Source organism: Globicephala melas, chromosome 4 (assembly GCF_963455315.2).
Source record: "Globicephala melas chromosome 4, mGloMel1.2, whole genome shotgun sequence".
Classification (NCBI taxonomy): Eukaryota; Metazoa; Chordata; class Mammalia; order Artiodactyla; family Delphinidae; genus Globicephala; species Globicephala melas.
In genome coordinates, this window is record NC_083317.1 from 105,599,632 (window position 1) to 105,623,774 (window position 24,143).

Below are 24,143 nucleotides of genomic sequence, written 5' to 3' on the forward strand. Positions count from 1 at the left end.
AATGTCATGGACCTGCCAAAACTAACCACAGATTGCCTACAACTTCTTTTATGTGAGATAAGTTTCTCTCCTGTTTAAGCCAATGTCATTTGTTTTCTTCGTCCTATGTGGCCAAGCCTAAATCCTAACTTATAGACCAGACCACTGTGATAGAGGCTGAAAAAAGGCAGATGCGAGCTTCCCTGGTGGCACAGTGGTTGAGGGTCCACCTGCCGATGCAGGGGACATGGGTTCGTGCCCTGGTCTGGGAAGATCCCACACGCCGTGGAGTGGCTGGGCCCGTGAGCCATGGCCGCTGAGCCTGCGCGTCCAGAGCCTGTGCTCCGCAGCGGGAGAGGCTACAACAGTGAGAGCCCCGCGTACCGCAAAAAAAAAAAAAAAAAGGCAGACGCTTGCTTTTCCAGCCTCCCTTGCAGCTAGGGTTTGCTAGTGTGACCCAGTTCTGGCCAACGAGATGTATGGGAAGGTCGGGTGGGGAGAAGGGTGGGGGCAAGAGGTTCCAGAAAAAAAAATTTTCTTCTCTGATGAAAAAACAAAACAAAAACCAAAACAGGTGCATGATGTAGAGCTCTCTTGCTACCCCGGCAACCTACTCTGTGCTACCTGCCTTTGGTTGCAGCATGTGACGATGTGGTGTCTGGAGCTGTGACAGCCATTCTGAAATTATGGAACTACTGGTCAGTCTATGGACAAAAAGCCAAACAGCTGAGGAGAGCTGTGTAGAAGGATGGAGAGAGCCTGAACCCTTCAAGCCATCCCTGAGACCTCCCACTCCACACCACTGCAGAGTCCACAACGTTAATCAGTTTTCCTGTTGTTTGCAGCTGAAAGCAGCCCAACACCCACTGGGGCTGAAGCACTGAAGTAGAGTAAGGAATACTTAGTCTTTATAAGACCTAGAGGTGATAATTCTCAAGAAACCTACTACATTACTCCTTGGAGGGGAAGAAGACTGAGTTCTGGAAGATAATTATCTGCGTTAGACTGCCTCTGAAGGCAAGAAACAGAACCTCCAGCTTCAAGGAACATAATAAATAAGCTCCAGGGTCAGCTGATCTGGGTGCTCAACAGTGTCATCAGGAACCCAGTCTCCTCCCCTCTCTCTGCTCAGCCATTCTTCAGATGGGCTTCATCCCCAGGCTGTTAGCAAGATAGGGGCATACGGAGTCCGCCTGCCGGTGCAGGGGATGTGGGTTCGTGCCCCGGTCCGGGAAGATCCCACATGCCATGGAGCGGCTGGGCCCGTGAGCCATTGCCGCTGAGCCTGCGCGTCAAGAGCCTGTGCTCCGCAACAGGAGAGGCCACAAGAGTGAGAGCCCCGTGTACCGCAAAAAAAAAAAAAAAGATAGGGGCATACTTCCACGCGGCACACCCAGACACAACAAGGGTCTACCAAGTCCTGCATGCTCTGCCCCCTCTCCATTATCCCTCAGACTTCGCATCCTGATACTTTCCTCCTTGCCCTCTCCCTCCAGCTGCATTTGCTTGCTCTTCTTCAAACATGCCGGTGGACTCCTGCCTCAGGACCTCTGCACTCGCTGTTCCCTCCACCTACAGTGCTCTTCTCATACATGTCCATCTGGCTCCTTCAGGTCCTAAGTATCACCTTCCCAGTGAGGCCTGCCTTGACCACACTATTTAAAATTACAACCAACTCCCCATCCCCTTTCAGGCTTAATTTTTCTCCAGCATGTAACTGCATCCATCATTCCTTTGCCTCTCTGATTGTCTGGGCTCCCCTTGCCCAAAAGGTGTGCTCCAGGAGTACGGAGATGCTTATCTGATTACCCTCTCTTCACTTCCCCCAGGGCCTAGCAGAGTATGTGTTCCATAAATTTCTGTAGAAGAAAAGACAGACAAGAGATGGACAACATCCAGAGGGAGAAGTGGGGGAGGGAGGATGTTTTCAGAGATGGTGACCCCATCGCATCACCCCCTCCCCAGGCTTCCCCCGGCATATCTCATCCAGAATCGCACATGTGGGGCCTCAACCAGTCACTGGCAAGAAGGGACTTCCTTTAGCTCCACAGTGGGGCTGGGGTCAGCGGGTGTTGGGGAGAGGTGGACCCCTGAACAAAATAAAGAGAGGTAGGAAAAAGGATGAGGGGAGTGCATCTACTTCCTGGTTCTCCTGGGCTTTCTCTCTGTGGCCTAAAAACAATGGCCATCTCATCCCTTCACTGCCAAGCATCTAAAAAGAGTCGTCAACCCTCACTGCTTCCACTGCCCTACAGCCCAATCCATGCCTCACTTCCCTGGAATCTGGCTTCCACGCCCATCTGTGCCGCACCAGGGTTATCAATGTTTCTAAGTCCACTGGGGCCTCTGGGGCCTTATCTGGCTCTGCCCTGCTGGCCACGGCAGCCTCCTCTCCAGCCCCAGTTCTCTGGCGACCTGTCCCACTTCCAAGGTCATTGTGCTATAAGGACCCCCAACAACGCCGGCTGCGTCCCGCCCCCTTCTCCACCTGTTTCCAATTTCATCTTCTGGGAAATGAGCTCCAAGCCTCGGAGAACTGAAGCAGGTTTGCTCTAAAACCCTAAGGGCTTCGAAATCACAGCAGCCTCCGGGGAGAGAAACGAGGTCCCCAAGCTGGGTTGGGGGCGCGGGGTGGCGCCAACCCGGCCGCTCTCCCTTGGGGGAGGAGCGTCCACTGCTCCCCTCGTCCCCTTGCCCGCGCGGCCCCAGCCAGATACCCGGGCCCCGCGCCGCGGAGGCGCCGCCGCGTCCGCCGCGTAAGGAGACGGGGCATTGGGGGCCCAAGCGTAGTGGGGCGGGGCGGAGGGGCCCAGGGGCTGCGGGAAGCGCCGAGAGGGTGCGGCCGAGCGGGACCCGGACTCCTTCCAGCCACCGCCCCGGGGGCGGAGGGGAGGGGCCCGCGCGGCCTTATTGACTCGAGCGCCGGCGCAGCCCGCTCGAAGCCCGACCCGTCGAGCGTCGCGCCAGCTCGCGCCCATGCAGCTCCGCCGGCAACCGCTTCCCGCGCCACGGCCGGGGGACCCGTACCCCGCCGCCCCGCTGCTCGCGCTGCTCCTGCTGCTCGCCCTCCAGGGGTCGGCGGCGGCGCCCGCGGGGTCCGGGGAGCCCGAGGACTCCGGGTGGCGTCAGGACGCGGAGCCCCCGCGCGGGCTCCTGTCGCAGGCGGCGCGCGCGGCGCTCCACTTCTTCAACTTCCGCGCGAGCTCGCCCAGCGCCCTTCGAGTGCTGGCTGAGGTGCAGGAGGGCCGCGCGTGGGTGAGTACCAGAGCGACACAGTGGGCGCGCGCAGGGACAGGCCGCGAGCCGCGTGGGTGGTGACGCCTGGGTACGCGCGCCTGTGCGCCCGGCGGCGGATCCGCGAGGGAGACTGTGATGCGCCAGGCCCCTGCTGGGATCCCGGCTCGCGCCTCGGCGCTGGGAATTGTTTAGGCGTGGAAAGGCCAGTCAGTGCGCGGAGTCAGTAGAAAGCTGGCTCGTTCTTTCTGGCATTTACGAGGCCATAACGATTTTTTACAGGGCAGCTCCCATACCTGGGAACGAGGTGCATGGGGAAACTGAGGAGCAGGCCCAAAAGGCAAGGCTTTATCTTTTCTGCGACTACCCAGAGTTGGTTGCTATGGGGTGGTCACGGAGCATTAGTTCAGGGCGGAATTTCCAAAATCTAAGCCAGTTTCCAGGCCGAACCGCTGACGTTCCCTGGTTAATTGCAGGCCATCCTGCAAGGGCTTCAGGATAATATTGCAATTTACGCGTTGGCCTGGGCAAGAACCTTCGTAATCCTGGCGTCTGCTTTAATCTAATGGGAGTGAGTGAACCAGGGCTGTTTTCTTTGTGAACGGCGTGAATAAGAACGTGGCAGCTCGTTCGGTTGCTGATTTCGAGGCACTGGCTGTAGGTACCATTTTGTGCCTGTGGAGCTACGTTGTTTTCTTCATCAAGTAGAAGATTACGAAAGTTACAGAACTACACTTAGCCTGTCCCAAAAGTGACGATGCTTTTTCCAGTAATCCTCCAATATTCCACGAAGCCTGTAGACTCAGCCTTAAGGAATCTAGAGTTTAGTAAATAGTGTAAATAGAATTTTAAAGAGTGGCTGTAGGATTTTTCTTTAAGACTGTTCTAGACGTGGTGTTAAGGGTGTGAGAAAGCCATTTGGAAGTTCGGCCTTGGTTCTTCAGACTTAACCCTACACCCAGCTTGTCTAGATTTATTGAATGGTGAAATAAAATTTTTCCTAAAAAAAGGCAACCTGTGCTTGTCACCTGTTGTAACAGATCTTTGCTGTGTCAGGGAGGAAAAAGTTCAGTTTACCAGCCCAACAGAGAAGTGAGGGAACAGAGCTTGAGAACTTTCTATCAAAGTAAGTGAGTCGCCACCTCCCAGAGCCCAAAGAGGGGCCCCCCTGAATATTTCCTCCCTGGTTATCAGTGGCAAGGATTCCCTACAGAACACCAAGCTCCGATTTCTAAAGTGCACCAGGAATTTTTCAGGTCCTAGGAATTTTTTTTTCTTCCTTCTAAGACCATAAAAATAATTAAATAATAAAATAATTTGCATTTTCATGCATTTAGTTAACCCCTTATTGAAAAAATAAAATACTTGGCACTTTTCATAAAATGAACTAAATCCAAGTGAGTTAAGAAAAACTTCCTGTCTTATCCACAGAGAGCTCAGTTACTGTTTTCGCCTGTAATAATATAATCGTGAATTTCAAAGGGATCTCCTTTTTTGGCCTAAAAAAGCTGGGAGGGATAATCAGTAAATTAGAGACAGGTATGCAGGAGAGGGATGAGGAGTTAAGAAGTAGAAGAATCCAGGACATTGACCCTAAGAAAAGGTACCTTCCCCGATCATCTGGTTTACCTTTACATTTCCTCCCAAAGTGATTATAAATGTTTTAACATCAAGGAGCCAAGGAAGAGAACTTAGTGATTTTCAGGGCCAAGACTCTAGAGACTAAAGTGGTTTCAGTTTCTCCCTGGAATTCAGTGAAATTGCTTGATTGATTGAAACTGCTTGAATGAGGAGAACAGGCACCACCTGCAAGGAGCCTTCAATGCAAGGAATTTCTGCTTCAATTACAAGAGCAGTCGTAGCATTGACAAGAGGTGGAAAATGATAGACCCTCAAAACTCTTTATCCAATCAGTGCATTATTAGAGTGAGCACTGCGTTGCTGGACAATATCTGTCATTCCTCTAGGACTGACCGGGGGTTAGCAGGTGGCTGGGTGGGCGAGAGAAGTGTAGCTGATAGCATCCTTCTCTATCCTCGGGGTCAGTGCATCATCCCTTTGTATTACAGATGAGAGGCTTGGGACCAAGTCAGGGTTTCTCAAACTAATGGCACACTATTGGGTTATGAAATTTATTTATTGGTTGCAGTTTTGTTTTGTTTTGTTTTAAATGAAATAGTTTGGAATACAAACTGTTTAGAGTGCATTGCAGAAGACAGGGTAAGTAGTGCCTCAAAATGTTGCAAACATATATGTATGAACTGGGTCATTATGAAGCATGCAGTTCTTGCTATGTGTTTCAGCTGAAAAAATTTTGAAAGCCAGTGAACCAAATGATTCTTAAGACCTCTTAACAGCTCTGAAATTCCTTGATTCTAAGTGATGTTTCGGTTCTGCAACAAACCCTCATTTTAGGAACACTGTTGCCCTCTAGTGGTAAAATGCAGTAATAGCTGTGGTAGTAAATGCAAGGAAGTATTGAGAAGAAATCAGAGCTAGCTAGCGAGCTTGCGAGCATTCTGTTTTGTTTAGTTTACTAATTGTAAGGAGAGATCACAGACCATGACTTGTGTTCCCTCATTGCCCTTGTCTGATGACATCTCTTTCCTGACCATACACTACCTTTCCACGACCAGGAGGCTCCTATTTTTCTGATGCCTTAGGACCCAGAGCATGGAGGGGTGGTGTTGAGAGCTCCTATGCTACCCAGGGTATCCTAGATCAGCCCTGCTCCCGACGATGTGGGGCTGTCTCTTACGCTGAGGCAACTATCCTCTGGCCAATCGTAAGTCCTACGACAACTGCCCCTGCCCCAAGCAGCTGGTGAGAGGCCAGCCCTTCCCTGGCATTTAGAGAGACTGGCGAGATCTTTATGTGCACAAACTTCAGGAGAAAGGCAACCCATTTGAAATCAGCCCTTGCTTAGGGATTGCTCACAAGGACCAGGCCAGGACCAGTAGTTGGTAACATATCAATAATTGAAACAATTGACCAAAGGTGGGGCAGGAGGGACTTACGCCCAAACCTTAACTGCTTCAATTTAAATTAAAATCAGTAAATATAAAACTATCACCTGTCTTTCAATTTAAATTAAAATCAGTAAATATAAAACTATCATCTGTCTTTTTGTGTAGGGCGAAGGCCATTAATTGGCACTCCTTGCAGTCTTTCTAGCAAGAAGACACACCCATAATGGGCATCTGTGATTTCCATTTTTGTTAACTTACAGTGGAGGGAGCACTTGCAAAGAATACAGTTCACGATCCTCTCCTTTCACTTTTTTTTTTGACTTTTCTTGCCTAACTATGACTCACCAGCAAGAGTTTTAGAGACTTGATTTCATCAATTCTTTCTACTGCATTTAACTTGGATTTTGTGGACATGACATCTTTTTTTTGTGCCCCCTCTTCACCAGAACATTTAATTATACAGTTAGGTAATGAGTACACCTGGCATAGGTAAGTTTGGGAGCAAAACAGCTGACCTCTGGTGAGAATCGGGCCGCCCCAGCGCTGGTGGGCTGGGCTGCTGCCCCCCGCCCCTCCGCGCCCCGCGCGTGTCTGAAGGCGGAACAGAGCCGGTCTGATGAGCCACAAGGCAGCTGGGTGAGCGCCTAGTCTACTAAGAAAAAGCTTCTTCTTTTATCCCTTTTCAATCTATGAAGCACTTTAATGCAACACAATTCATCTAATTACTGCTCTCCTTGAAGGCTTCTCTCCATTAATGTCAATAATTTAGAGGTGATGGTTCACAAGAATAGGAAAGCGATACATCAAGCCGACCATAGAAATGAAAACTGGAGACTGAAGAAGGCCGCAATGAATACGGAGGGGAAAGATAAGTAATAAAACCCTTAAGTGAAAGAATCTCTGCTTTCACGCTAGCAAGGCTCCTAAGTGCTTTTACAGCCCTCATGAAAGAACAGTAGGGGGTGGCTGTCGGCAGGATGCAGGTGGCGCTCCTCAGCGCCCTCTGCCGTGAGGATGAAACATAACAATCCTGAAAGCACAGAACCGAGGCTCACGCCCGCCCTCCTTTCCGGGCACTGCCACTGATGAAATGGCACAGGTGCCCCCAATGGCTCCGCTCACCTCCCACCGCGGCGCCCACCTGATCTGCAGGCTCTGATTGCAGAGTCTGGGTCCAGCATGGGGTGGGAAAGGCCACTGGCCCTGAGGGTATACTTAGGCCTTGGCCTTCCTGGCGCACGTCCCTCAGTCGCTCAAGCCAGCTGCACGTGGATGAGCGAACGCTTTTAACCAGCTTGTAAGAAGTTGTTTTTGAACAGCAAACCTTTTTTTTTTTTTTTTTTACCAGCCCACAGCATTTCCACTTGTCTTGCCACACGGGGAGTCATGGCCAAGGGTGCGTGTGATCATGGAACGTTAGTAGTGATCCCAAATAAATTAGGCCACCGTTGGTGGGTTGTGAATTTAGCCATCAGGAGTGTGGCCTGGCTGCACACTCTTCCTTGAACGGCCTCAGTGGTTCTGCTGCAGACGGAATGTCAATAGCCCTAGAATGACTAATCTTAATGAGACAAGGAATGTTAACTCCACACACGTATACACACACACATGCACACACAGTCTCCCAGATCCAACCTGACCCTTGATCTCAATTCATCAGCATGAATCACCCTAGAGATTTAGTCACGCTTTTGCAGCCGTGGTATTTATTTGCCTTTGTGACGGCCCCTCAGTTGAAGAGGTTTGCCCAGAGCTGGTCCCACAGTAGCCGTAGCAGTTCCCCACTCTTGGTTACTGCTTAGGATGGCCCGAGACGCCTCTAGCCAGTAAAGTCGAGTTATGAAAGAGTCTTGTACTGTAGCTGTGTACGAGATGTACGTGAACCCACAACGGCCCCACGAGGAGGTGCCAACACAGAACACTATGTAAAGGATCCCAGGTAGTTTTGTATCTGTATTAGTTTCACTGCTGTAACAAATGACCACAGACTTTGTAGAAAATAACAAAACAGAACAACTCCCACAAATTTATTCCCTTACAATTCTGGAGGTCAGGAGTCTGAACTAGGTCTCACTGGGCTAAGATTAAGGTGTTGAAAGGGCTGCATTCTTTCAGAAGATTCTAGGGGAGAATCCATTTCCTTGCCTTTTCCAGCTTCTAAAGGCCGCCCGCATTCCTCCATCTTCACAGCCAGCAGGTAGCACCTCCTGAGTATAACATTACTCTCCCTTATAAGGACCCATGTAAGTACACTGGGCCCACCTGGATAATCCAGGATGCTCTGTCCAACTCAAGATCCTTAACCCGATCATATTGGCCAGATCCCCTTTGCCTTGTAAACATGTTCACAGATCCCAGAGATCAGGATGTGGACATCTCTGGGGGCCATTACTCAGCCTCCCACACCCAGCTTCCGGGTGGCTGCGAGCTCATGCAAGTATTTACCACGCTGCCAAACACGTGCCTCTACCCAAGAGGTGGCAGCACTGGCTGATCTCTGCAGCCTTGGTAACCTCCTTACCCCCAAACACGCCCACCCTCCACACCCCGTGTTGGTACCTGACTGTAGGCTGCTTTGTTCTCTTGCCCTGCATGTGTGTCTGCTTCCACAGGGTGGAAGGCCTCCCTTCTCTTTATCGCCACGTCCTAGCATAGGGACCTGCTAGAGACAAATATGAAATATTAGATGAAAACAAAGGTAGCTGGAAGGGTGCTGGGACCACTGGGCATCAGGAACAGGAGGCTGGGCCAGGCCCCGACCCATTCCCAGCCCTCCTACAGGAGGAGGGAGATCGAATACCTCAAATCTCTTACAACCAGCCTTTTCTAATTTTCTGAGCCCCACCTTGAGCTAGAGGGGAAGCGGAGGGGAACACTGCCTCTGGCCCCTTCTACCCTGGCTCCTTTGGAAGAAGGGTCAAGAACTCGTACTCAGAGTTGGCCACACAGATGAACACACAGTATTCTGTCTCTCTTTCTCCACTGCTCCTTAGCCTGATGAAGTGTCCCGTGCAAAGGTCTCCTTGGACCCCACAGGATAGGGCCTGATCTGGAGGTCATTGACTTTTCCGTAAACTGCAATCGCCTTATCTGGCATTGCCCATAAGGCATTGCCCGAGAGAAGGAAAATGCAATGAGATAATTCCAGGGTCTAATGTAATACGCTGATGTTCTCTCTGTCCAGAACATAAGAGCAGCATAGCAATTTTTGTCCACAGATGAGTTGTTTACTTATCTCCAACTAAGCCTGACTCATAAAACTAACCTTATAAAATGAAGAAGTTTGCTTTTCCCGGAATGGCATGACATTTATGTTTTCTTACCAAATGTGAAGGCTGGAGGGGACATTTAGAAGCCCAGTCTGTTAGGCCAGTGAGGCCCACTGTGTGCCCGAGGGGAGATTAGCATCACCATTCGAGCTCTTGACAACTGGTCTGTCCCCACTGCCCACCCCCTCAATGTGGAAACATGAAGGTTAAGGCTGTCACCACCGGCTCTAAGGTTACATGAAGGAACCATGCCTAGGAACCAGTGGCAGAGAGAAAAAACAAAAGACAGGCTTCTCCCAAAGCACAGGGTTTTCTGTTTCCTTTTTTTTTTTTTCGCTGCGGGGCATATGGGATCTTAGTTCCCCAACCAGGGGTCAAACCCACATCCCTTGCAGTGGAAGCGCAGAGTCCTAACCACTGGACTGCCAGGGAATTCCCAAGGGTTTTCTTTCTGTAGATGAGCTTTGGGCAGAATCTTATCTTTGGAGACTCCCAGAGTCTCGGTGTTTTCGTGACCCCTGCGGCATCCGACAGCAAGGTTTCTCTGGGTACCATCCCTGCTCTTACATTTGCCCTAGGTTTTTGTTGTGTTTTTTGAGTGAGTTTAAAGGGGGTGTTAGGTTTTTAAAATGTGCTCTTAGAATAATAAATACCTATTCTCCATCCCTTATCAAGTTCCTCAGTTTTATGTCTAGTACTCACACCCAGTATTTCAATGACTTAACTTTAAACAAGCAAGCAAATGTTGTATAGTGTCTAATATAGAGATAGTTGGACACGTGTTGGAGGAGACATCTCTGATCTACTGACATGAAAACAAAAGCTTTGTGTTTTACAGAAAATAGCTTTGTACTGAAAATGAGACATGGCTTAGTAGAGTTGCTATTAGAACATGTAATTTTTAACTTCCTGGATATAAATGGCATTACACGGCCAAGTCGTTATCCATGTAGCAGGAAGGAAGGAGTGAATTTTCTTCAAAAATGATTTAAATCCAGACTGCCTTCTCCACATGTTCCTGCTTGAAAAACAGCACATGCTGTGTTGCCACGGAGTTTTACCAGCTGCACCCCCTGAAGCAGAGGGTCGATCTGTCCCACGAACTTCCTAAATCATCATGACCTGATTTGCCAAAGACTCCAGGTGGACCAAACTTTGAGATGACATTCCTCCGTTTCGTTTAGTTTCATGATACCCTCAAACCTTTGGAGAGGATTAATTGTCATGTCCTTAATCTCCTGCTTATCTGTCTTCTAGTGACAGTCACTGGAGCTACTTGTTACTTCCTGTCCCTCCCTCTGGACTTCAGTGGTTCCACTCAGTGTCTAGAGAGAAGTTCTTAAAGTGTGGTCCCTAGCAGTAGCAGCATCAGCATCCCCTAGAACTTGTGAAAATGCAGGGTCTCAGGCCCCACTCCAGGTTTACTGAATCAAAACTTGGGGTGGGGCCATCACACTGTGTCTTACTTAGCAAAGCCCTCCAGGAGATTCTGTTCCAGCTCAAGTTTGCGACCCATGGCTCTGCAAGAAAGTCCCTTAAGGGACCTTCTCTAATCTGGCCCCATCCACCATGGTAACCTCCACTCCAAGTATCCCCGCTATTAAGTTGCTAATCTCCCCAGCCTGGCTGCTCACCTGTCTTCCTGAGTGTCCTCGCCCTCTCTCTCCCCAGTTGTCTCCAGCCTAGTCGTCCTGGAGATTTCCCCCTCCTGCGCTGCACTGGCTCAAGCTCCCACTTAAACCCTGCCTGAAAGAGTGCATCCAGGGACTCCTTCCAGAGTCTCAGATCATCGTCACTTCCATACTGTTGTGGATTGTTGTGTCCTCAGAAAAGATACATTGAAGTCCTAACCCCCTGGACCTGTGATTATGACCTTACTTGGAAATAGAGCCTTTGCAAATGTAATCAAGTTAAGATAAGGCTGTACTGGGTTAGCGTGGGCCCTAAGTCCAGTGACTGATGTCCTTATAAGAAGGTCATGTGAAGATACAGAGAGAATGCCATTTAAAGACAGAGGCAGAGACTGGGGTGATCCAGCTCGAAGGCAAGGATTGACGGCTGCCGCCAGAAGCTCGGAAGAGGAAAGGAGGGCTTCTATCCAGAGCCTCAGAGGGAGGACGGCCACGACAACACCTTAATTTTGGACTTTTGGCCTTCAGAACTGTGAAAGAATCGATTTCTGTTGTGTTAAGGTACCCAGTTTATGGTACTTTGTTATGGCCACCTAGGAAATGGATACACACTCCACTCCCTGCCTGGCTCTCTCCCTTCCAGAAGGTCTGCGTGGTCTTGTCTACAGGAACTGTGGTTTTAAGCACAGTCCAACTCTCTCAATGCCTCTCTCTCCCCCCCTCCCTCTCTCACACTTCACGCCCGCACACACACTCACACTTCCCACATACACACCAGGCAGCTTTCTTTCCGCCCTCTCTTAAAGGGATTGACTGGGTCTGTTTGTATGACCTCTGTCCTGTATAAGGGGAGAGCAGGGCTCTGGAGCCAGGCTTCGCTACTTACTGGCTCTGTGACTTTGGACAATTCCTTAACTTTGGGCAAGTGCCTCAGTTTCTTCATCTTTAAAATGGGGATAAGATCAGTATTTACCTCAAAGGACTCTTGTGCTGTGTTAAGTAGTTCCTGGGCACTGTGTTAAGCTACATGAAGCATGTAGTGAGAGCTCAATATATATATATAACATATATATTATAGTTTTTATCATGATTCTACCCAGTGGCCAGCAGAATGCTTTATACACAAGTGCTGAATAAATGCTTGACATTGATTAGATAGGGATTTGAGGAACATTTTTTTTTGACCCCCCCCCCCCAAAATCTAGTGAGATGAGTTTGTCCTATGAAGGCATTCTATGGTACACTTTCTTAAACAAGACTTTAAAAGTGGCCTGTTTCCCTCCGAACTGATTGCAAGGGAAGCCCCCAAACAGTGCTGGTCACTCTCCTGAAGAGCCTGTCCTGAGGCAGGGCAGCTGCCTGGGGCTACCCTTCCTCATGGCCTTTGGGGACAAAAACCAAGGAACCTACAAAATCAAGCAAACACACACAAAAAAAACAGGTTAGAACATAAACCACATCATTGGCGGTCCGTGACTGTAAAGCATTTAGTTCTAGGCCACAGTACATAAGTCCTCTTTTACACGTAATTAAAAAGAAATGTGTACTAATTCATTCCTTCAGGTTATACAGCCATATAGTAATTTGCTTTGTTTGCCAACTTTTTCTTTACATGAAAAGCTTTATTCCGGAAAAGATTAGAGCAAGACGCTGTGCCCCTGACTGTGCTTGGACAGGGATGTGAACTTCCTAATCTGTATGGCATGTGGGCAGTTTTGGCAGCGTGGGGATGGGAGAAGCAGAGCCCCATGATCCGCTCCGTGGGAACACTCCTCACGTCAGGAAAGCCAGACCTGCCTGTCACCTTCCCTGCGACAGCCTAGGCTCTTTAAAAAATGTCTGTGTAGCTTTTCAAAAAATGTCTTTAAGTGAATGGATTAGCTTTGCACCATCTGGCCGTCACAACATGTGTTGTCAGCACAGAGGGAGGAACGCCTGACCTTGAGAGTTTGGCTTTGGCTCCGTCCCAGGTACGGAGCTTCTAGATTCAAAACCACTCTAGCGGGCAGTTTACCTCACTCAGCAAATCTGATCACACCAACAACATGAGGGACAAAAACACAAGTTTAAGATACGGGGTGGGGACATCCATACCGAGTTACTTCGGACTTAACGTTTTTAAATGACTTTCTATCTTGTTAAAAGTCCATTCATGCACTTGTTGGTTCCAGGTACAAAGCTGAGGGAATAACACCCTCATTACCTTTGCTTCGTGGAGACCCCTCTCTGATGGCTGTTTATTCTCTTTTATCCCCTTTCCCATTGTCGACTGAAAAAAAAAAAAGCACAACCTATAAGTTGAGAATTATGTTTTATTCGATGAACTTAGAACTATAGCCCAGGATACAGCCTCTCAGATAGCTCTGAGGAACTACTCCAAAGAGGTAAGGGAGGTGCCAGGATAAGTAGGAGTTTTTGCTGGAAAAAAAAACAAAAACAGGGGCTTCCCTGGTGGCGCAGTGGTTGAGAATCTGCCTCCTAATGCAGGGGACACGGGTTCGAGCCCTGGTCTGGGAAGATCCCACATGCCGCAGAGCAACTAGGCCCATGAGCCGCAACTGCTGAGCCTGCCCGTCTGGAGCGTGTGCTCCGCAACAAGAGAGGCCGCGATAGAGGCCCGCGCACCGCGATGAAGAGTGCCCCCCCGCCCCCCCCCCCCCCCCCCCCCCGCTTGCCGCAACTAGAGAAAGCCCTCGCACAGAAACGAAGACCCAACACAGCCAAAAATAAATAATTAATTTTAAAAAACCCCACAAAAACAAAACAACATGTAGTTCAACGTCAAAAGATTACTGCTAATCACAAAAACGTCTCAAGTTAGTGATTTTAGTGCTTTTCTATGTATGGGAAGATGCAAGAGTCTGGGCTTATGTAAATCATTCCTTTGATAAGCATCTTAAATATTTAGGGCCAGTATCCTGTGTTTCTCCATCCTGAATTCCCCTCAGGGCGCACTTTCGGGAAGCCTGCAACATCCTTTGTTTACTGAAATGGCAGGCGACATTCTTTGTCCACAGTGCCTCTTCTTTGTCCACAGTGCCTCTTCTTGGTCATAAATTTGACCAACATTTGGGAGGCATTTCATGACCAATTTTGTCCCGTGGTTCTAGGAAAGCTCATTCCTAGATCAGGTGAGGATTCTGTGGATAGGCCACTCAATGTGCTAAGTTTTTTGGATTAGGCCCTGTCGATAATCTAAAATTCTCTGGATTGCCTGTTCTACTAGTCCGTTATGATCCAGGAAATGTTTTCTCTTGTTGCTTCTTCCCATGTCTACAGTTGCACTCTTACAATTATTCTACGTAGAGTTATATATGTGATTGATTGCCTCAAGACATTTAGCCATCATTATTTTTGTTGGAGGCCTGGTTACACGTTGGGTAATGCAAGAGACAATAATCTCATAAAATAGACAGGATGTAAATAATACACCTGTAATGTTAATGAAGTATGGCAGAGAAAGGCACGAGCCATAAATAACTTGAAAACAACAAGAGAACAAATTAAAACAATGATTAGTATAACTAGTTGTAATCTGGTCTCAATAAGCCATCAAACCCACAGGGGAGCCAGCTGGATAAGCCAGATTCTGGAAGGATCATGTAGAGAGAAAAAGGTAAATGTTTCATCTTTGTTTACAAAGGTCCACTTCATCAGTTTGTTGTAGATCAAAATTAGCGTAAAGAGAAAGATTTTCTGGAAAAAATTAAAAGCCAGTATATTTCAGAAAAAAGTCATAAAATTATAAACCATATTTATCAATTCATTCAGTCCCATGTAATTAATTCCAGTTGATCTGGATGAAGTCATCAGGTTTTCCGTTAGGGTTTTGTAACTTCTTACTGAGTCCAGTGGTATGATCTAAAAGTTATCAGAAACAAATTTGTCAAAAGTCTTTTTTACGAATCCTCTTGAGAATCGTCATTTTATAAAAGCATCAGAGTAAAACAGTGATTGTCTATAAATGACAAAAGACTTAAAATGGCATGGTTAAAGATCCGTTTACAGTGTAACTGACGAGAAACTTGGTTATTTCTGTGTCATATGACATTTTAAGATAACAACTAGGATTATAACTGATAACATTATATCAGGACTTATCAGATTTTTAGAAATTCCATATAAGTTTTGGAATATCTATATTAATGACATTTACCCATAAAATAAGAAGGTTTTATCACACTTATTTGACAATGTTTCCCATGTAATTTAACATGGCAAATAAACCTAATTAGTTTAATATCTCTCCTTGGGATGTTTCAGGGGTCCTTTGAAGCATCCCAAAGTTAGTTGGAAAGTCAAAAGAATCTTAATTAGAATTTGATATTTGGGAAGTTTGTTATAAAAAAAAAGTCAAGTTTTTAAAACACTTGGTCAAATAGGATCATAGGTCACTGTGAAGCAATAGTTATTCACTCAACCAAAGTGACAGTAAAAGATTTTTAAGGCAAATAACAGATGATTTAGAAGGCAAAGAAACTCACAATCTGTTACCAAAAGTATTTAGTTCAACATTCCAAGAAAACTCTTTTCTCTTAACACAGAAAACCAAACTCCAGTCCTGCACCAGCCCACCCTGAACAACAAAATTCACTTACCCAATTAAATTCAATCCAAACCCAGCCTGGCCATGCATGGAACAACTTTTTCAGAGCTGTCTTTCTACAAACCTTTCACACTTTCTATATCCATTTTAGTTTGTCACTTATTTTTCCGCCCTGAGACAACCAGCTCTAGGACAAAATCTCTCTCTTCCCTTAACAAAATGTACTTCCACTCCTCATACCTTCTTTGCCAAAAACACTCATCCTACTTTCCTTGCATACTAGATCATGTGAACCTGGAATTCATTCTGGCCAGTTTCCTTTATACTTGGAAATATTTAATTTGTAAGTGCTTACTAGTTAATTAAATAGAGCTCTTTTATAAGTTTAATTTTGATAATATTTTCCAGAGGTAGAAACACCTATATGTGTAATGTACACACTGACATAAACAAACAAAAATAGAGATCTCATAGCTTCACTTTAACACTTAGTTTTGAATCAGGTATTACGGTATAAACTTACTAGTTTATAAATAAGTTGGAATAAGTCAAATTTATTTTCTCAGATGACCAAGACTTTACTATTGATATTTGGGGAAAAGACTTCTAAAATTTGTATTCTTGATAATCCCCTAAGGAAGCTGTGAATTAGATTTTGAGCGTGGGAGCCTTTCCAACGGTTTGAGTTTTAAAAGGCCATTTTTTTCCTTTTTTTTCTTGTATCAGGTTTTACCTGATTAAGCAGATTAGGCTCAGTCTCAGGTCAGTGTAGCTTATCTACATTCCTGATTTGTAGAGATTTGAAAACCAGACAGTTGCTTTTCATTCCCCAGAGAACAGATCTGCTGCCTAAATTATACTAGAAGATTGATTTGTCCAAAAACATTTTCTTTAAGTTGCTTTTTTTATATCAGTGAGAAGATTTCCAACTAAACTGAAATTCAAGAGTTCTATGTCCTAGAATTTTAAGCTTTTATTTATCATGCTTTCAAAAGTTTGCATAAGGGATTCAACAAAGGCCCTCTTTCTGAGTGCACAGGTTAAACCTAGAGCAAGGATCTCCATTATTGTTTTTATTGGCCCCTGAATGTTAGCACTCAGTTTTTATTTCATATTGTGTGGTCTCAGGTAACCCTGTTGGTTTCTTTTAGTATGTTTAACTAATATTGTCTGGGGGCGGATTTATATGCCCTGTCTTATACCAGGAAGGGGGAGACATAGTGTCTGTCTTACAGTATAATTAGGGAAAAGAGATGTAACCACCTTATAAAGCCCATTTAAACATACCAATTTATGTAAGCTTTCATTTCAATTCTATCAAGTTTTATACCTTTAGCTTTAGTTTCCTTTAGGACCCTATCAATAAGTCTTGGTCTTACAAGGAGTCTTAGATGCTTTTCCTTTTTTTAATCTCCCAACCATTTAATCTATTTTTGTATAAAAGGCTCTGGGGTCCCCAGTGAAGGGCTGAGCTGAGGGATTCAGGCCCTTTTGTCAATCTTTTAACTTGATTAATTGGCCTAACTGTCGCCCCAAGCAATTGCTGGTCAGGTATCTCAATGTAATTCCGCCCCCGCCCCCCAGCCTTTATATATATAACTGGGGTAAATAAAGCAGACTTGTTTGGGGCCTTTTATGTTGGGGGCCAATGGGGTCCCTTTAACCTACCCAACCTTAGGTAGTGTTGTATCAAAACCTTTTGTTTTAATCCCATTAACATCTGTTTTATTTATCCCATTTCTTAATAACCATCTAAAGATTTTTATCCTTTTGGAAGGAGTCCCTTTAAAATTTCCACCTTGCTGGGAAGAAGTCTCTAGACTTTCCCCTCAGTTTTTTCTCCCTCCCTCCCCATTAATCAACCTAATTTACATTAGTTAACCTAATGTTTTTATTAGGATTTGTTAGACCCACTGAGGGGAAGCAAAGGCCACAAATAAGACTTCCCAAACTGTTTTTTTGTTTGTTTTAAACTAAGGGAGTGGGACTTCCCTAGTGGCATAGTGGTTAAGAATCTGCCTGCCAATGCAGGGGAAATGGGTTTGATCCCTGGTCCAGGAAGATCCCACGTGCCGCGGAGCAGCTAAGCCCGTGTGCCACAACTACTGAGCCGGCGCTCTAGAGCCTGCGCGCCACAGCTACAGAGCCTGCAAGCCAAACTACTGAGCCCACGTGCCACAACTACTGAAGCCTGAATGCTCTAGGGCCTGCGTGCCGCAACTACTGAGCCTACATGCTGCAACTACTGAAGCCCGCGTGCCTAGAGCCCGTGCTCTGCAACAACAGAAGGCACTGCAATGAGAAGCCTGAGCACCTCAATGAAGAGGAGCCCCCGCTCACCACTAGAGAAAGCCCACGTGCAGCAATGAAGACCCAATGCAGCCAAAAATTAAAAAAAAATAAATAAGAAATTAAACTAAAGGGATTCTTTTGATTAGCCATTTTATATATACATATACCTATACATCTCCACCTTCTGATTTTTTTTATAGGTGCCAATAAACTATATAATAAGAGCTCTCTAAAAATTTACCAATTTTGAAGTTTCTCCAATTTAAATGATCCATCATCTGGCCATTAACAAGATATATCTTAATAGTGACTCAGACTAGGAAGATGAAAGAGGCATCCCCACAAGAGAGTGCAAAGCCTACACAAGATACAGAAAGTTTACTCATGGGAATCCCCTGGCAGTCCAGTGGTTGGGACTTGGCTCTTTCACTGCAGCGGCCCGGGTTCAATTCCTGGTCAGGGAACTAAGATGACGCAAGCTGTGCCGTGCAGCCTAAAAAACAAGAAAACTTTACTCCCCAAAATAGTCAAAGAAGGTAAAGACCTTTGTTGCACAGGTTAAGATGACAAAGCCCCTGAGAGTTGGTACAGCCAGACAAAATGACTTCTCAGAATCCCAGCCTATTCCACCGACTGCCAAATGTGCACCATATGTGCACTTCCCGGTCATATGGTAGTTCTATTTTTAGTTTTCTAAGGAACCTCCATACTGTTCTCCATAGTGGCTGTATCAATTTACATTCCCACCAACAGTGCAAGAGGGTTCCCTGTTCTCCACACCCTCTCCAGCATTTGTTGTTTGTAGATTTTTTGATGATGGCCATTCTGACTGGTGTGAGGTGATACCTCATTGTAGTTTTGATTTGCATTTCTCTACTGATTAGTGATGTTGAGCTCTTTTCATGTGTTTGTTGGCCATCTGTATGTCTTATTTGGAGAGATGTCTATTTAGGTCTTCCCCCCAGTTTTTGATTGGGTTGTTTGTTTTTTTTGATATTGAGCTGCAGGAGCTGTTTGTATATTTTGGAAATTAATCCCTTGTCAGTGGCTTCATTTGCAAATATTTTCTCCCATTCTGAGGGTTTTCTTTTCGTTTTGTTTATGGTTTCCTTTGGTGTGCAAAAGCTTTTAGGTTTAGTTAGGTCCCATTTATTTATTTTTGTTTTTATTTTCATTACTCTAGGAGGTGGGTCCAAAAAGATCTTGCTGTAATTTATGTCAAAGATTGTTCTGCCTATGTTTTCCTCTAAGAGTTTTAGAGTGTCTGGCCTTACATTTAGGTCTTTAATCCATTTTGAGTTTATTTTTCTGTATGGTGTTAGGGAGTGCTCTAATTTCATTCTTTTACATGTAGCTGTCCAGTTTTCCCAGCACCACTTATTGAAGAGGCTGTCTTTTCTCCATTGTATATTTTTGCCTCCTTTGTCATAGATTAGGTGACCATAGGTGTGTGGGTGTATCTCTGGGTTTTCTATCCTGTTCCATTGATCTATATTTCTCTTTTTGTGCCAGTACCATACTGTCTTGATTACTGTAGCTTTGTAGTATACTCTGAAGTCAGGGAGCCTGATTCCTCCTGCTCCATTTTTCTTTCTCAAGATTGCTTTGGCTATTTGGGGTCCTTTGTGTTTCCATATAAATTGTAAAATTTTTTGTTCTAATTCTGTGAAAAATGGCCTTGGTAATTTGATAGGGATTGCATTGAATCTGTAGATTGCTTTCGGTAGCATAGTCATTTTCTCAATATTGATTCTTCCAATCCAAGAACATGGTATATATCTCCATCCATTTGTGTCATCTTTGATTTCTTTCATCAGTATCTTAGTTTTCTGCATACAGGTGTTTTGCCTCCTTAGGTAGGTTTATTCCTAGGTATTTTATTCTTTTTGTTACAGTGGTAAATCGGATTGTTTCCTTTATTTCTTGATGATCACAAGAGATTTCTGTGTATTAGTTTTGTATCCTGCAACTTTACCAAATTCATTGATTAGCTCTAGTAGTTTCCTGGTGGCATCTTTAGGATTTTCTATGTATAGTATCATGTCATCTTCAAACAATGACAGTTTTTTTTTTGTTTTTTGTTTTTGCGGTATGCGGGCCTCTCACTGCTGTGGCCTCTCTTGTTGCGGAGCACAGGCTCCGGACGCGCAGTCTCAGCGGCCATGGCTCACGGGCCCAGCTGCTCAATGGCATGTGGGATCTTCCTGGACCGGGGGCACGAACCCGTGTCCCCTGCGTCGGTAGGCAGACTCTCAACCACTGCGCCACCAGGGAAGCCCAACAGTGACAGTTTTAATTCTTCTTTTCCAATTTGTATTCCTTTTATTTCTTTTTCTTCTCTGATTGCCATGGCTAGGACTTCCAAAACTATGTTAAATTAAAGTGGTGAGAGTGGACATCCTTGTCTTGTTCCTGATCTTAGAGGAAATGCTTTCAGTTTTTCACCATTGAGAATGATGTTTGCTGTGGGTTTGTCATATATGACCTTTATTATGTTGAGGTAGGTTCCCTCTCTGCCCACTTTCTGGAGAGTTTTTATCATAAATGGGTGTTGAATTTTGTCAGAAGCTTTTTCCTGCATTTATTGAGATGATCATATGGTTTTTATTCTTCAATTTGTTAATATGGTGTATCCCATTGATTTGTGTATACTGAAGAATCCTTGCATCCCTGGGATAAATCCCACTTGATCATGCTGTATGATCCTTTTAATGTGTTGTTGGATTCTGTTTGCTAGTATTTTGTTGAGGATTTTTGCATCTATGTTCATCAGTGATATTGGTCTGTAATTTTCTTTTTTTGTGATATCTTTGGTTTTGGTATCAGGGTGATGGTGGCCTCGTAGAAAGAGCTTGGGAGTGTTCCTCCCTCTACAGTTTTCTGAAGAGTTTGAGAAGGATAGGTGTTAGCTGTTCTCTAAATGTTTGATAGAATTCGCCTGTGAAGCCACCATCTGGTCCTGGACTTTTGTTTGTTGGAAGATTTTTTTTTTTTTTTTTTTTTTTAGTATGCGGGCCTCTCACTGCTGTGGCCTCTCCCGTTGCAGAGCACAGGCTCTGGACGCACAGGCTCAGTGGCCATGGCCCACGGGCCCAGCTGCTGTGTGGCATGTGGGATCTTCCCAGACCGGGGCGTGAACCCGTGTCCCCTGCATTGGCAGGCAGACTCTCAACCACTGCACCACCAGGGAAGCCCTGTTAGAAGATTTTTAATCACACTTTCAATTTCATTACTTGTGATTGGTCTGTTCATATTTTCTATTTCTTCCTGGTTCAGTCTTGGAAGGTTGTACTGTTCTAAGAATTTGTCAATTTCTTCCAGGTTGTCCATCTTTTGGCATATAGCTGCTTGTAGTCTCTTATGATCCTTTGTGTTTCTGCGGTGTCAGTTATAACTTCTCCTTTCTCATTTCTAATTTTATTGATTTGAGTCCTCTCCCTTTTTTTCTTGGTGAGTCTGGCTAAAGGTTTATCAATATTGTTTATCTTCTCAAAGAACCAGCTTTTAGTTTCATTGATCTTTACTGTTGTTTTCTTCATTTCTATTTCACTTACTTGTGCTGTGATATTTATGATGTCTTTCCTTCTACTAATTTTGGGTTTTGTTTGTTCTTCTTTCTCTAGTTGCTTTAGGTGTAAGGTTAGGTTGTTTATTTGAGATTTTTCTTGTTTCTTCAGGTGAGATTTTATTGCTATAAACTTCCCTCTTAGAACTGCTTTTGCTGCAGCCCATAGGTTTTGGGTCATAGGTTTTCATTGTCATTTGTTTCTAGGTTTTTTTTTTTTTTTTTTTTTTGTGGTACGCGGGCCTCTCACTGTCGTGGCCTCTCCCGTTGCGGAGCACAGGCTCAGCGGCCATGGCTTGCGGGCCCAGCCGCTCCGCGGCATGTGGGATCTTCCCAGACCGGGGCACGAACCCGTGTCCCCTGCATCGGCAGGCGGACTCTCAACCACTGCGCCACCAGGGAAGCCCCTTTCTAGGTATTTTTTGATTTCCTCTTTTATTTCTTCAGTGATCCATTGGTTATTTAGTATCATACTGTTTAGCCTCCATGTGTTTGTGTTTTTTACAGTTTTTTTTCCTGTAGTTGACTTCTAATCTCATAGCATTGCGTTCAGAAAAGATGCTTGTTATGATTTCAATTTTCTTAAATTTACCAAGGCTTGATTTGTGCCCCAACATGTGATCTATCCTGGAGAACGTTCCATGTGCACTTGAGAAGAAAGTGTATTCTGTTGTTTTTGGATGGAATGTGGCATAAATATCAATTAAGTCTGGTCTAATGTGTCATTTAAGGCTTGTGTTTCCTTATTGATTTTCTGTCTGGATGATTTGTCCATTGGTGTAAGTGGAGTGTTAAAGTCTCCCACTATTTTTGTGTTACTATCAATTTCTCCTTTTATGGCTGTTAGCATTTGCCTTATGTATTGAGGTTCTCTTATGTTGGGTGCATAAATGTTTACAATTGCTATATCTTCTTCTTGGATTGATCCCTTGATCATTATGTCCTCCCTTATCTCTTGTAATAGTCTTTATTTTAAAGTCTATTTTATCTGATGAGTATTGTTACTCCAGCTTTTATTTATTTATTTTTAACATTTTTATTGGAGTATAATTGCTTTACAATGGTGTGTTAGTTTCTGCTTTATAACAAAGTGAATCAGTTATACGTATACATATGTTCCCTATCCCACCCCTCCAGGCGGTCACAAAGCACCGAGCTGATCTCCCTGTGCTATGCAGCTGCTTCCCACTAGCTATCTATTTTACGTTTGGTAGTGTATATATGTCCATGCCACTCTCTCACTTTGTCACAGCTTACCCTTCCCCCTCCCCATATCCTCAAGTCCATTCTCTAGTAGGTCTGTGTCTTTATTCCTGTCTTACCCCTAGGTTCTTCATGACATTTTTTTTTCTCTTAGATTCCATATATATGTGTTAGCCTACGGTATTTGTCTTTCTCTTTCTGACTGACTTCACTCTGTATGACAGACTCTAGGTCCATCCACCTCACTACAAATAACTCAATTTCGTTTCTTTTTATGGCTGAGTAATATTCCATTGTATATATGTGCCACATCTTCTTTATCCACCCAGCTTTCTTTTGATTTCCATTTGTATGGAATATTTTTTTTCCATCCCCTCACTTTCAGTCTGTATTCAAGTTAATGAGTTTCGTGCTTTTCTATGTACGGGAAGATGCAAGAGTCTGGGCTCACTGAAATTATTCCTTTGATATGCATCTTAACTATCGAGGGCCAGTATCCTGTTTTTCTCCATCCTGAATTCCCCTCAGGCTTGCACTGTAGGGGCTTTATGGCTGCAGTATCCTGTGTTTACTGACATGGCAGGTGACCTTCTTTGTCCACATCTTCATTCCATTGCCCTCCCATGGCAGCCACTTTGAAAAGGGCTGTTGTATATTCTTCTGTCTGTAAGTGCTCTTATAAAAGATATTGTTGGTGTGTGTGCAAATTTTTATTTAAAACATTTTTGTAAGTGCTGTTTTGCCATGCGTTTTGTTGCTTCTGTTTGCACGCCCAGCCTTGAGGAGCTCTGTTGGTTGCTGTACGTATGGCTAGTTGGCTACCTCTCCCTGCTGCACAGCAACCCCATTTTACCTGCCCGCCCCCAAGGGACGCACACCAGATTGCCTCCCACTTCCCACCACACAGATGATGCCTCGAGGAACATGCTCCCACGAGTCCCCTGTGACAGCATCACAGTTTCTCTGGGACACATACCCAGCAGTAGGTTGTTGGATCATAAGTTGTGTGCAGTCTTGATTTGACCAAGTCAGCCAGACTGCCTTCCAGCTAGACTGCACCAAGCTACCTCCCCCCAGCAGGAAGGGGACCCCTTCCAGGGCAGTCAGCTCTTGTTCAGCACTTGGAAACGAACTGTCGAGGAGACACGTGTGCTGACGAAGCAAGAGACGTTATTGGGAAGGAGCCTGGGCAGAGAGCAGCAGGGTAAGGGAGCCCAGGAGAACTGCTCTGCCACGTGGCTCGCAGCCTCAGGTTTTACGGTGATGGGGTTAGTTTCTGGGTTGCCTCTGCCCAATTGTTCTGACTCAGGGTCCTTCCTGGTGGCAGGCGCATTGCTCAGCCATGATGGATTCCAGCGAGAAGGATTCTGGGAGGTTGGTAGGACATGTGGACTGGCATCTCCTCGCTCCTTTTGACCTTCCCCGAATTCTTCCTGTTGGTGGTGACTTGTTAGT

The 24,143-nt window shown here is 45.4% G+C and overlaps 2 protein-coding genes across 2 annotated transcripts in view; one reads left to right on the forward strand and one right to left on the reverse strand.

The window, feature by feature from the left end:
- Positions 1 to 2,872: 2,872 nt before the first annotated feature.
- RARRES1 (retinoic acid receptor responder 1) overlaps positions 2,873 to 24,143 on the forward strand; it is a 41,679-nt gene continuing 20,408 nt past the window's right edge. Inside the window, exon 1 of the mRNA XM_030842352.3 lies at positions 2,873 to 3,234. Coding sequence (XP_030698212.1) covers positions 2,956 to 3,234 — 279 coding nt within the window. The 5' untranslated portion in view covers positions 2,873 to 2,955. The remainder of the gene's footprint in view (positions 3,235 to 24,143) is intronic.
- GFM1 (G elongation factor mitochondrial 1) overlaps positions 14,877 to 24,143 on the reverse strand; it is a 75,774-nt gene continuing 66,507 nt past the window's right edge. The window contains exon 19 of the mRNA XM_060298481.2: positions 14,877 to 14,943. The gene's annotated coding sequence lies outside the window, so the exon portion shown is untranslated. The remainder of the gene's footprint in view (positions 14,944 to 24,143) is intronic.